General features: G+C 37.1%; 1 protein-coding gene across 3 annotated transcripts in view; it reads left to right on the top strand.

The window, feature by feature from the left end:
- TERF1 (telomeric repeat binding factor 1) overlaps nucleotides 1–14,410 on the top strand; it is a 37,312-nt gene that overhangs the window by 5,019 nt on the left and 17,883 nt on the right. For all 3 annotated transcript variants that reach the window (XM_026012574.2, XM_026012584.2, XM_026012591.2), the window contains exons 2-6: nucleotides 1,118–1,213; nucleotides 4,961–5,082; nucleotides 6,497–6,583; nucleotides 10,459–10,608; nucleotides 11,666–11,775. In XM_026012574.2, the coding sequence (XP_025868359.2) occupies nucleotides 1,118–1,213; nucleotides 4,961–5,082; nucleotides 6,497–6,583; nucleotides 10,459–10,608; nucleotides 11,666–11,775 (565 nt within the window). The remainder of the gene's footprint in view (nucleotides 1–1,117; nucleotides 1,214–4,960; nucleotides 5,083–6,496; nucleotides 6,584–10,458; nucleotides 10,609–11,665; nucleotides 11,776–14,410) is intronic.

Here is a 14,410-nt window from a genome sequence, read left to right as displayed (position 1 = left end):
AGGGACTTGATTTGCTTCCAGGACTTTTCCAGAGCTTTTCTGTCCAACTGTCACAAATGAACAAAACCATGCTCTCAGTAGCCTCTTCAAATTTCCAGAACAAGTGTTGTTACGTTAGAGCTGAGCAGCAGCTTTTGAACATTCCTCTTAGATGAACTGCACATGATTTTCTCCACATACTCTGAGGAACTCCACCTGAGGTGGTTTTAGCCTGGGAATTAGAACATGGAGCACCTTCTTCAGCCACCACAAACTCTTCCACCAGCCAGCATGGCAGATCTGACATGCCCACTGACAGCTGCTCCCCCTGCACCAGAGCCTCTGCTTGGCAGAGCAACCAGCAGAGATGGCTGCCCTGAGGGAGGCCTTGCCTCCCTGGGCCATAGGGTGCTCAGCGTCACACCTGTCAGGGACAGCAGGACCAGCTTGACTGGCCTCATACCTCCATCTGGTGCTTACACTGCAGCCCTCCGGGAGCTTCCAGGTCAGGCCTGTGGAATGCTGGAGTTGCCTGTTGGGGCAGAGGCTTTATTTCAGTGTGCCCACATTGAGAAAAGCCAACGTGTTTGTCAGATTGGGCTGTGAGCCCACTTGATCCGCAGAGCTCACAGGAAAGGCACGGGGCCTAGTATCTACCCCTCTCTCCCCCCACACCACCAGGCCATCCCTGTTGCGGCCATCTTGCCCCAATAAATATATTTTTAAGATCTTTGTCAACTTAACAGACTCACTTAACTGGAACCTTGACCAAAATATAAAATACTCCTATAGTATTAGAGGTTTTAAGACATAAGCTTCCAGCTAATGATTTGACACGTTTTACAGTTTGAATCTCTATACTAACAAATCGCCCCTTTTGTTAGTATAGAGTGCTACCTGTGGAGGTACTATTAAATGTTATCTGCATATGAAAATCTGTTTTTATTTTGCAAGACGTGTCCATTGCTATTTTTCTCATTTTAAAAAAATTGCCCGTAAATAAAAGCATACAGCTCTCGGTTTGTGACAGTTTTTTCTTGTTTTGTAACCTATTAACCAACCACACAAAGGGACCGCTGGGTCAAGTTTGGCTTTTTAAAAAAAATGTTTTAATAAAATTCATGTTTTTCTTCTTCAGCTATTATTCATGGACTGTCCAGTCTAACAGCTTATCAACTGAGAACTATATACATATGTCAGTTTTTGACAAGAATCACAGCAGGAAAATCCCTCGGTAAATATGTTTTTATCTTACTTTGGAAATATTTCAATCTATGCCTAAAGGTAAAATGATGAGAAGAAACAGATGGGAGTTATTACTTGTTTTTGAGAGTTGGCACAATGTATTTGGCATGTACATCTACAGAAGCATATCTAAAGCAAAGTAAAAGAAATATAGTTCTAATCCTTTTGGAGCACTGGTTGTCAAATTTAGTTTTTTTCAGAATTATTAGAGAACTTGTTCAAAACACACACACACACAGAATTCCCCATCATGAATTCCTGATGTAATAGGTTGGATGAGAAGGGCTCTGGAATTTATATTTCTAGTAACTTCCCCCAGTGATTCTAACACTGTTACTGAGGAGCCACACTTCATGAACAGTCTTGGAGAGTTCATTTCGAATTTGACTATATGGTAACTTTGTGGTGACTCTTTTACTATCATATGTATATATTTTTTACTAGCAACTATGATAATTGACACCTCTTATTTGAACTGGATTTCAGCACTTCTTTAGATAGGCAAATATGATTTGTAGGTATAATATCCCTCCTTTATCGCCACAGGTTGTTTTAGATTGTAACAGGCAAGACTGCTTCAGTTTCTTTATTTATTTAGTTAGTTAGTTAGTTAGTTTTATTTATTTATGACAGACACAGAGAGAGAGGCAGAGACACAGGCAGAGGGAGAAGCAGGCTCCATGCAGGTAGCCCGACGTGGGACTCGATCCCAGGCCTCCAGGATCACACCCCAGGCTGCAGGTGGCACTAAACCGCTGCGCCACCAGGGCTGCCCAAGACTGCTTCAGTTTATTAGAAATGGCTGATACTTACAACATAGTCATTTTTTTTTTAAGATTTTACTTATTTATTCATGAGAGAGAGACAGACAGACAGACAGACATAGGTAGAGGGAGAAGCAGGCTCCACGCAGGGAGCCCGACATGAGGTGACGCTAAACCGCTGAGCCACCCGGGCTGCCCCACAACATAGTCATTTCAAACACCTTTTGTTGCAAATAATTACATATTTATGTTGACTTTTACAATTTATGAAATGCTTTCCCAAAAGTACCAGGTGGTAGGTGGTACTTAACATGAGCTGCTTACTTATAATCCTGTTGTGTTACATAAAATCCCAATATGTTAGTACCACTCTCATGGCCCTCACTATCTAGTTCTGGCTTACATAGTATGTTCCATTTTGGTAGTGAAGCTAGGCCTGTACGTGAATAGGATTAGAAGCAGAGTAAATGTTAGGGAGACAGAATTATAGGTAGTCTGGGCCTGTAGCTAAAGAAGAAAACCGTCTGAATGTAGACATAATTGTAGAATTCTTGACCATGTAGACAATAAGCTAGTGTGGTTGTTAACAGTTGTTTTGTAAATTAAATATGACAACATATTCTGAAATGCCAACTTTGTTTCGTATATTAGCAATTGTTCAGTGAATCTTACTTTTTTTCCCCTACAACCTGTCCCCCAACCTGTCCTTTCTTTCTGTAAAGAAATGCAGATTTTTGTGTGTGACCCCATTGATCTTGAAATTCACCAGGATCCCCTTTTAGGTATATTTTAGACATAATAGACCCATGTCAATTATCAAGAATCAATATATCTCAGCATAATGGACTCAAGTGAGGCAGCTAAATTTTATTTTAATTTGCATGTTGGATTTTCAGTTATGCATAACTCTTTTTTTTTTTTTAATAAAGTGGTTGCTCAGTAGTGGCACTGCCTTGTAGAAATATGTGAGCTATATATATAATTTAAAAGAAATAGGTAGAATTAATTTTAGCAGTATCTTACTTATCCCAATATTTCTGAACTATATATCAGCATAAAATCAGTATAAAACATGTTAATGAGATATTTTACCCCTTTTTTTGCAGTCTTTGAAATCTCGGATATATTTTATACTTTTTTTTTTTTTTTTTTTTTTTTTAAGATTTTCTTTATTTGCCAGAGAGAGAGAGAGAGTACAGGCAGGGGGAGTGGCAGGCAAAGGGAGAAGCAGACTCTGCTGAGCAAGGAGCCCGATGTAGGACTCGATCTGAGGACTCTGGGAGGCTTCCTTCCTTTCCACTTCAGCTTTCTGCAGTGCTCCAGAATTCAGCGAGTGTCCTGAGGCAAAAACCAACCATGTGTTTTCAGTTCTCCTAATTTCTAGTCCACCAAGCTAGCCCCAAGGAAACCACTAAAAGCCTTCATTTACCTTACCCCAGTAAAATCTCCCTGCCTGGAATACACTGAATTCTCATCCTTATAAGCAAACAAAGCCAAGGAAGAAAAGCTACAAATCATCCACTCACCTCACCCCTGGAAATGTAGTTCATCTAGTTCTCTTGCTTCCACCACTATTCCATGTCTTTAGCAATCATTTTGCAACTTACCCTACTTTGTTCTACATGTAATGAGAGTGTTGGCCTACTGCAGTGTCCTACATTCTACCTGAAAGTGAAAGTCTACTAAAAACATTCTAAAGATCTAACATAGACACATTTTTGTTCTATATCTCACATTTATAAGAGGGCAACAGATTCATGAGATGGGTTAGATAATGTCAGTCCAAAAAGAATAGGAAATACAAACATTGAAATGAGGTTTTAAAAGAAAGACCAATGTGAAATGAAGAAGGATTAGGCAATCTGCCTTTGCATTTTCGTATTTCATGCTTTCCAGCATGTACTCTAGACTTACCAGGCATCCTGTTATTCCTGAAACACAGGAAGAACTTGTTTCTGAGACACAGTAGTGGTTTTTAAGGGTTCTGATGTCCACTTCTGCTACTTGCTAGCTATGTGACCTAAGTCTCAGGTCCTACTTTATAAGACAAGGTTGATAATGTTATATATTATATACTCTTTTAAAGAAATCGTGTGGATAATGGAGCTACTGCATCTTAGGCACTTAGTATAGCGCCTAACATATAGTAGGACCTTAATATGTGTTGACTATGAGTGTGAATATCTTTTGTCCTCCTGTACTTTATGTTCTGTTACTGCCTTCCTGAAATGTTCTCCTTCCCCTCCTTATCCTCTTCACTTAGTTATCTCCTATTTATCCTAAATGTCCCAATTTGGATGGTTTCTCTTTCATAAAGGATTCTTTTCTGGTATCCTTTCATAGAGCTAATCTTCTATTTCCCAGATACACTAGACCCTCCTAGAGAGTTTTTGGAAAATACAGATAACATGGGGCTCTACCTTGTACTAATTAAATCAATCTCTAAAGGACGGGTCTAGGCATCTGTATTTTTCTAAAAGCTCCTCAGATGATTTCGAGGCATAGGTAGGGTTGAGAAAACCAGCATAATAAATAATTTTGGTAAAGTACCAATCACATTGGTTTGTCTTTTTTCATAGCTGGCACATGAATTTCATAAGGGCAGGAACTGTCTTTTTCTTCCTGGTCGTATCCTAAATATCTGACACAGGGCCTGAAATATAGAGAGACTTTGTATATGAATTAATATATTTTTATGTTTAAAATATTGGAGAAACAATTAGGAGAATAGGAAATAAAGTAGAAATTGTTGAAGCTGCTAACATTTAAATTGCATTCTCCTTCTAATTTTTCAAAGAAGGAAAAGGAAATTAACTTGAAAAATCACTTGGCTAACCTGTTGGATACAGTAATAGTGCCTGGTACATAGTATATACTCAGAAAATATTTAAAGAAATTAATTCATAAAAAACTGACAAAGTAAGGTTCTACTTAGCTTCCTAAGTTACTTATTTTTGTTCTGGTTTTAAAAGATGCACAATTTGAAACTGATGAACAAATTACACCGTTGGAATCAGCCCTGATGATTTGGGCTTCAATGGAAACAGAACATGACAAGCTTCATGAAGAAATACAGAATTTAATTAAAATTCAGGTATGTATGTGTATTGCATTATTATTATTTTGCTAGAAAATAAACACATTTAAAGAAACCAAGGGCCACTTAATAGAAGTTGGGCAGTAAACTCAAAGTAAAACTTAATATAATCATTCTCTTTAGTAAATTGACCTTTGGTTTATAGTCTTGATGCATGCTCTAATAACTAGGACTTAATGTTTGCTACTTAAGTATGTATTGCCCCCACGTAAGAAAATATACTGCATTGATTTAAAGATCACAAAGCAACTTTCAAAAACCAGTGCTTTGTGCTCTCCCAATTTCTATTCAAGATTACAAATATGAAAAAAATAAGTATTCAGTAAGAAATCAGTGGATTTTTGTAAATAAGATAATGTAAAATTTTAACCTTGTAGAGGAAATTTAAGGAGTAACCTATTGAAGACTGAGAAAAGTCATCCAAAGATAAAATAGCAGGGAAAGTATATTTTGCTAATGGGCAGAGCAAATACTAAGGATTGTTCTAGTTAAATAAATTTGTCTTCATTTTTAGAAAATTATTTTATGGTTGGGTAGGAGAGAAAATCCAGGTGATGTCCCACCTTCCCAAAAATTAATTATTGTTAGTATGGTGACTGTCCAGTAGAATTAAACTGGAAGAGAATGGGCAGAAATATGACTGCTACTTTTAAGAATTTCAGTCTGGGACAGAGAGTTTTGTTATGTCTGTTTTGGGGCTTTCTAGAGAAGGAGACCATCATTAATATACTAAGATAAAGTTGAGTAGGTTACTGTAAATACATAGCAAACATGTAATACATTACTATTTGTCAGGTACTATTCTAAGCACTTTTCATGTAGAACTTCAATTCTTATAGCAGCCCTACAAGTAGGTGCTTATATCTCCACCATTTGACATACAAAAAACAGGCACAGAAGGTTAAATAGCTTGTCAAAGTTTACAGACCTACCCAGATGGTAATGATGGGTCCCTATTTTACTACAGTATCAGAAAGGCCAGTTTATCAAATGATCATTCAGAATCATCTGGCTTCCTAGGTTTCTATTAGAGATTTTTCAGGGATCCTAACTAGCTAATTTTATATATCCTCCTGTCATGAACACCATCTACCTCCTCCCTCATTTTCCTTTTGCTAAAATTAATATTTAGGTGGGTCTTAAGTGTACATAATGTAGCTCCTAATTTGTTTATTAATGTCTGCTTTTAATTGGCCTAAATTCAAAAGATCTAGAAAGCTGGGCATTCACCAGCAAATAAAATATGCAAGGGGCCAATGAAAAATTTTTACATCTTTTTCAAACCACAGTTTTCATCTTTGAAAAGATAGTGAAGTAGTTTAGACGTAACAAGACTTACTTCAATGTTAAACAGCAACTTTACATTTTTAAAAAATAATCTAAGATGTGTATTTGTCATCCTGTCTTTTAGGCTATAGCTGTTTGTATGGAAAATGGCAATTTTAAAGAAGCAGAAGAAGTCTTTGAAAGAATATTTGATGACCCGAATTCTTATGAGGTAGTTGTTTAAATTAGAATCAGAATTTTTTAGAACTGCTTCTATGGAAGTAAATGAAAGAACACTAGAGGAAGAAAGGGATGCTTTATCTTTTAAACAGTATAGAGCAGTGCTGTCCAATAGAAATATAATTGCAAGTCATATGTGTTTTAGTAGCCATAGTAAGTCAAAAAACCTAGTGAAATGGATTTTAATATTTCATTTAGCCCAAAATACATCCAAAAACATTACTTTTAATGTTTAAGCAACATAAAAAAGTATTAGTGGAATATTTTACACTTTGTTTTTTGTACTGAGTCTTGGAAATCTGGTGTGTATTTATACTTCTATCTAAATTCAGGTCTCGCATTTCAAGGGGTCAGTAACTACTTATGGCTAATGGCTACTATATTGGGCAGCACAAGCAGAGAAAAAAAGCATTTTTTAAAAGATTTTGTTTATATATTTATTTGAGATGGAGAGAGAGTGCCAGCATGTGCATGAGCAGGGGAGAGGGGCAGAAACAGACTTCTCGGTGAGCAGGGAGTCTGATGGACCCTGGGATCATGGCCTTAGCTGAAGGCAGCTGCTTAACCTATTGAACTACCCAAGTACCCCCAGAAAAAAAGCATTATAATTAGCTTATTTCTAGAGGTTTCTTACGTGATAATTAGTAGTTTTTGTGTATATGTGTAATGTTAAGGTCAATTGAACTTAGTTTTTAAATATTAAAAACAAAGCATTGTTGGAATAAAACTTAAAGAAATGATAATTTTATACATTTTTTAAAAGATTTTATTTATTTATTTATTTATTTATTTATTTATTTATTTATTTATTTGAGACATAGAGAGAGAGAGAAGAAAAAAAAGAGAGAGGGGGCAGAGACACAGGCAGAAGGAGAAGCAGGCTCCATGCAGGAAGCCTGACGTGGAACTTATTCCCGGGTCTCCAGGATCAGGCCCCCGCCGAAGGCAGGCACCAAACCGCTGAGCCACCCAGGGATCCCCAGTTTTATACATTTTTTTGTGAACTTTTTATTTTTTTTATTTATTTTTAAAAGTATTTATTTATTTATCTATTTATTTATTTATTTATTTATTTATTTATTTATTTATTTATTTTTGATAGTCAGAGAGAGAGAGAGAGAGAGAGAGAGGCAGAGACACAGGCAGAGGGAGAAGCAGGCTCCATGCACCGGGAGCCCGATGTGGGATTCGATCCCGGGTCTCCAGGATCGCGCCCTAGGCCAAAGGCAGGCGCCAAACCGCTGCGCCACCCAGGGATCCCGTGAACTTTTTATTGAACAGCAGCATACCTTTAGTAGCATACATGTAATATAGTGTATAAAGAGATGTGTTTTCACAAAAGAAACATGCTTTTGTGATGACCCCCTAGATCAAGAAAAAGAACATTGCCAGCACCCTCCGGTCACTATCCCTCCCACCTTCCTAAGGATAACCACTATCCTGACTTATAACATCCAAGATTAGTTTTACTTGTTTCCAAAGTTTATGTAATGCAATCATATAGCAAGTTTATGTAAGATTGATCCATGGAGTTGCTTGTAACAATAGTTCATTTATTCTCAATGTTCCATTGTTGGAATATGCAACTTCTCCATTCTACTGTTGAGCAACATTTATTTCCGGGTTTTGGCTATTACATTCTTTTACATATCCTTTGTAGAATACATATGTGTTTCTATTGGTTATATACTTAGGAATAGAATTGATGGGTTATCAGATATGTACATAATCGGTTTCAGTAGATATTGCCAAACAGTGTTCTAAAGTGGTTCTGTCCATTCCTTCAGTAGTGTGGAAGAGTTGTACTTGCTTCACAGACCTTCTCTGTAGTTTTCCTTTTAGTGATTCTGGCAAATATGTAGTAGCATCACATTGGATTTCAGTTTCTCTTTCTTTGACTAGTGAAATTGAGCACCTTTTTCTGTGCTTGTAGAGAGTTGGGGGGTGGTCACCTTAATCTGTTGAGGGACTGTGCTGAGTCAAGAGTTGGTTGAAGTTTTATTAAGGCTCGGTCTGTCTCTAATTTGCCCCTGTTCCTAGGGTATGACCCTCCAGAGATTTCAGCTGAGAGCCTGATCTGTTTATTGGGTTCCTTGCCTCTACTTTTTTGCCTTAGCACTGTTAGGCTACTGCAAACCCCACTCTGTACTTCACAGAAGAGGAAACCTTACAGCCAGTAAGCATAAGAGAAATGTTTAACTTCACTAGCGTGAGTAATCAGGGTAATCCCATGTGATATATTGAAATAGTATTCCTATACCTCAGACTGACAATGATTAAAATATCTTAGAATACTAACAGTTGGCTCAAAGAGTGGGGAAATGTTAAGGCTGCCATACCTTCTTAGTGCTATAAATTAGTACTTAAACTTTGGAGAGCATTTTAGCAAAATCTGTAAGTATGCATTCCAGCAATTCTACTTCTAGGTAAATACCCTAAAGTAATTGTTTTTATTCTTGCTGCCCATTTTAAAAGCCATGAACGGGTTTTTCGGTTTGTTTTTCAAGGTTGGTTTATTTATTTTAGAGCCCAAATGAGGGGAAAGACAGAGGGAGAGAATCTTAAGCAGACCCCCTCTGAGCGTAGAGCCCAACTCAGGGCTTGATCCCAGAACCCTGAGATCATGACCTAAGCCAAAATCAGGAGTTAGCCATTCAACCATCCAGGCTCCCCTAAAAGCCATGGAGTTTTATTTATAAAAAACAAAGAGGGCAGCCTGGGTGGCTCAGCAGTTTAGTGCCACCTTCGATCCAGGGCATGATCCTGGGGACCCAGGATCGAGTCCCACATCAGGCTCCCTGCATGGAGCCTGCTTCTCCCTCTGCCTGTGTCTCTGCTTCTGTCTCTCTCTGTCTCTCATGAATAAATAAATAAATAAAATCTTAAAAAAAAAAAAAAAGACAGTTTGTTTGCCCTGCTAAGACAATTGATCTGAATAGAGCCTAAGTAGAATTTTTTAAAGGATCTGTAGCTTTTATTGTATAACCAGCCTTGAAAGAAGTATGTCCAAGAGAAACTTGTACTGTCCACAAGAAGACCTGTAGAAAAATGTTCAACAGTATTACAGTAATAGAAAATAGCTTTTAAAATCTTTCAAAAGGCTGGAAGAATGGATGAATAAATGGTATTTTTGATCAATGGAATATTGTTTAATAGTGAAAGTAATTCTATAAAAATCAAATCAACATGGATAAATGTCACAGAGTTGAGCAAACATAGCAAGTTTCAGAAAAATATGCATATGCTAAATAGTACCATATATTTAAAGGTACATTCATACTTAGTGCAAGTTACAGGAATGTATGGATATGATAAATTCTAAATTCAAGATAATGGCCACCTTGTGGAGAGGAGAAGCTGGAGATGCAATCATTATGGTAGTAAACAATGTCTTCAGTTGTACAGATGAGATTTTCTTTCTTTCTTTTTTTTTTTTTTTTTAAGATTTATTTATTTGTTCAGAGATTGCGAAGAGAGAGGCAGAGACACAGGCAGAGAGAGAAGCAGGCTCCATGCAGGAAGCCCGATGTGGGACTCTATCCTGGGTCTCCAGGATCAAACCCCGGGCTGCAGGCAGCACTAAACTGCTGCGCCACTGGGGCTGCCCCAGATGAGATTTTCTTAAACTTGGCAGTGGACGTTCAGGTTCATCATTTTTTAATCCTTTTGTGTGTGTGTGAAATGCAAAGTAGGTTTTTTTTAAAAAAGTAAGAAAAAATATATTGGTGAGCCGTTTAAAATAGGAGAATTTATTTTAAAAAATCTCTTGTGTCTCTGAGTTTAAGATGTGATTTTTTAATTAAATAAAATAAAATTTCTATCTTATTTGTGATTTATGTGTTAATACATTTTTCCTGTTGTCTTTAGCCTTTAAAAAGGAAATTGCTTGTGATAATCTCTCAGAAAGACACATTTCACTCCATTTTTCAACACTTCACCTACAACCACATGATGGAGAAAATTAAGAGTTATGTGGATTATGTGATAAACGAAAAATCATCAGCCTTTCTTATGAAGGTATGCATGTTTCAGACTCTAACAGTAGAGTAAGGAGAAATTGTTATTATAAAGGGGAATACTTGAAATAGAAATCCTTAAAAAATAATCAGAATTTTATTTAGTGATTTTGTAGAAGAATGGCAAAATGTTACAATTAGTGAATCTAAAGGGTTTATTAGTGATATTTGCAGTGTCTTTAAACTTTATGAAATAAGAGTTGGGGAAATTTTTCAGAATTAAAGTTGAGGAGAGAACAGATTAAAGAAATTTTTAACATGTTTTTGGAAAAAGTAAAATTGGGCTGAAGAAGGACCTTTTAAAAAGATTTTTTTTTTTTTTTTTAAGATTTATTTATTCATGAGAGACAGAGACACAGGCAGTGGGAGAAGCAGGCTCCCTGCGAGGAGCCCAATGTGGGACTCCATGAGTCCCGGATCCTGGGATCATGCCCTGAGCCAGAGGCAGACACTCAACAACTGAGCCGCTCAGGTGTCCCTAAAAAGATTTAATTTTAACTTAATGTTATAATGGAGTACTGATTAAGGGAGTGTAGTAGATACCTAGAATTTTTTTTTAATTTTTATTTAATTTTTAAGATTTTGCTTGTTTATTTAAGGGGGTGCAGGGGGAGTGAGAGAATCCCAAGAAGACTCCACGCTCAGCGTGGGGCCCATTCTGGGGCTTGATCCCACAACCCTGAGATCATGACCTGAGCCGAAATCAAGAGGCAGATGCTTAACCAACTGAGCCACAAAGGTGCCCCAATCTGGGATTTTTATTGATTTTTTTTTTTTTAAAGTAACCTTTTATCTTAAAATTGCCTAGCAAGCACTGTGTGTATCAAATACATATACAAGGAAAGATTTTCTCCATAAGGCTTATAGACCAAGCAGGTAACTAAAGCAGCTGCTGTTGATGTCATAGTTACTGGAGAGAACACAATGCAGTCTTTTATTGACCTGTGAACAGATAAATTGGTTATGACTATCAAAATATTAGAAGGCTTTATTTTTAATACTATTTGTTCAAAATGACCTAATGGATTCCTTCCTCCTCCACAACCCCATTTTTTAAGGCAGCAGCAAAAGTAGTGGAAAGTAAAAGGTCAAGAACAACTTCTCAAGATAAACCTAATGGTAACAATATTGAAATGGAAACTGAAGCTAATTTGGATGTAGGAAAAAGGTTTGTAAATTCATTATTTTTAATCTCATGGATGCATCTTTATGTGAACATGTTGCTAGTGAGACATTTTTAACAAACAATTATTATAGAGGGCATGTTTGATTATTAACATTTGGATATTTGGAATACTGTACAATTACTTCATGGTTTATGTAAATTGTTATATGTGCTAAGCAAAATAGTGGTTTAAATAGTGTACATTCTCAGGCAGCATGTGCTCTGAAACTGTTAAGTTTGAAAACTTGAATCTCATCTGTGCCCCTTAGTTCTCAGATCTCATATCCCCCATCATGGGCCCCAGTATACTGAGGAATGTGTTTTAAACATTGTTCTTACATCTTTTTTTTTTTTTAAGATTTTATTTATTTATTCATGAGAGACACAGAGAGATAGAGAGAGAGGAAGAGACACAGGCAGAGGGAGAAGCAGGCTCCATGCAGGGAGCCTGACATGGGACTCGATCCTGGGTCTCCAGGACCAGGCCATAGGCTGAAGGCGGCACTAAACTGCTGAGCCTCCCAGGCTGCCCTCTTCTTACATCTTTAACAGTAGCCTAACCACTTGGTCTGGTGCTCAGCTGAAGAAACTGTGATTGCTTCAATGCTGAAGGGAAATGGGCTATGTCAGTCCTACACATAGACCCCTTATCCATGGGGGTATGTTCCAAGACCCCTAGTCTGGGCCCGAAACCTCTGAAAGTACCAGACCTTATATATTCTGTTTTTAACTATCTATACATACCTATGATAAAGTTTAATTTATAAATTAGATACACTAAGAGATTAACAACAACAGTAAAATTCTAACAGGATAATGTAATAAGAGCTATGTGAATGTGGTCTTTCAGAATATCTGAGTTCTGAGACAGTGTGACAATGTGAGCTGATAAAATACTTTGTGTGATAAGATGAAGTGAGAGTAATGATGTAGGCATTATGACATAGTGTTAGGCTGATAAGATTCTTTGGAGGATGATCTTCCAGATGCAGTCAGCCATGGGTAACAGAAACTGTTAAAAGTAAAAAGGAAAAAAAGGAAAGTAAAGCTGCAAATAAGTGGTGGACTACTGTAGTAAGAGACAAGTTCAGTCTCCAAAATTATTTCTTAAAAAAAAAAAAAATTATTTCTTTAGGGATTTTCAAGGGTGATTTTTACCTTTCGTTTGGGCTTTAGAAGCTAACCTTATTGAAGAAGATAAACTCTACCATTTCAAAGTTCTTTTCTTGAACCTATGGTCCATTGCCTCTATTCTTCTACCCTTAACTCAAGGCCAGACCTCAGATCCTTATGATTTCTGGATGGATGAATTTGGCAGTGGATTTCTTGGTCCCATGACTTTATTGCTGCAGGTTGCTCATCTTAACTACTTACTTCGAGGTGGGGATTGGAGTTCAAATCGGATATATAGTCATTATATCTAAACAGAACTCTTGATGTTCTCATCTGTCTCTGTACCCTGACTCTCCTTACATGTCCAGTTAACTCCCTAAGTGTTGTGAATCCCATCTCCATGCTTCTTTAATATATTCTTCTTATCACTTGTGTCCTAGGTTATTACTTAGCTTTGTACCATGCAAATCCATCTTTGACATGACTTCTAGAGTCAGCATCCCATAAGAATAAATCTGTTTAAGTCACTTTCCAGCTTAATAATCTCTTTTGGCTTTGTTTCCTGCTAGATGAGAGTTGGAAGTTTGTCGGCATGGCTTACAAAGCCATACTTAGCCCCCCCCCCTTTTGTTTTTTCATATACAACCTAATCCCTAAGCATTAGCCTCTCTTTACATACCTAAATGGTACTTTCTAGCAACACAGAACTTCATCCCAATCCTCAGATACTATAAGCTCTTTCGTGCCTGTCTCGTGCTTCAATTTTGAATTCTCTTCTTTCTGTTGTCTCCAAAGCAGGCCCTTACTTGCCATTCAGGGTCAAGCTGAAAAAATTTGCAATGCACTAAACATAGGAAATAAAACTGAAACTAGAGACAAAATAAAGATCAAGAACCAAACAGATATCAAGGCCATCCTGGAGGCAGATAGAATCAGGACAAGTTAAGCATCAAAATCACCAGTCTCAGGATAAAAATCAGGACAGAAATGAACAAGGATAAAATCAGAAGTGTGATTGCAAAATTAAATAATAGGAAAGATGAAACCGTCATGTTATCAGTGATAAATGAAATAAAAACTTTGCCCTGATAAAGTATATAAGCTATTTTGTGACAAAATGAATTATAGACATGAAACAGGAACAGCAGAAGGCATTACATAACTTGTTGAAATATATAGACTTAAATGCTGAAGAAGTTGAGATGGACAGCTTCCAAGGGGAGTGAGCATTGGGCAGACACTTGAAAGATACTTTTGATTTTTACAGTTAGACGGAAGAGGCAATGTCTTTTTAGTACAGTAGAATTGTTCCATTGAAGGCCCAAAGGTGTAAATGGTCACGCTGTGTTTGTGGAGGCTAAATTTAACTTCAGCAAAGGGGGATGGGACTTGGTAAAATAGTTCATTTGGAGCCTGGTGGGGAGGGCAAGAAATTAAACTTGAATCCATGGAAATAAAGTTCTATGGAAGAGTTTTTGAAAGAGCCATATGAATGCTTGATTATAACATTAACTCTGCTTAATTT

The sequence above is a fragment of the Vulpes vulpes genome, chromosome 13 (assembly GCF_048418805.1).
Source record: "Vulpes vulpes isolate BD-2025 chromosome 13, VulVul3, whole genome shotgun sequence".
Taxonomy (NCBI): domain Eukaryota; kingdom Metazoa; phylum Chordata; class Mammalia; order Carnivora; family Canidae; genus Vulpes; species Vulpes vulpes.
The sequence above is the reverse complement of the archived record's forward strand: the minus strand, read 5'-3'. Positions and strand labels throughout refer to the sequence as shown.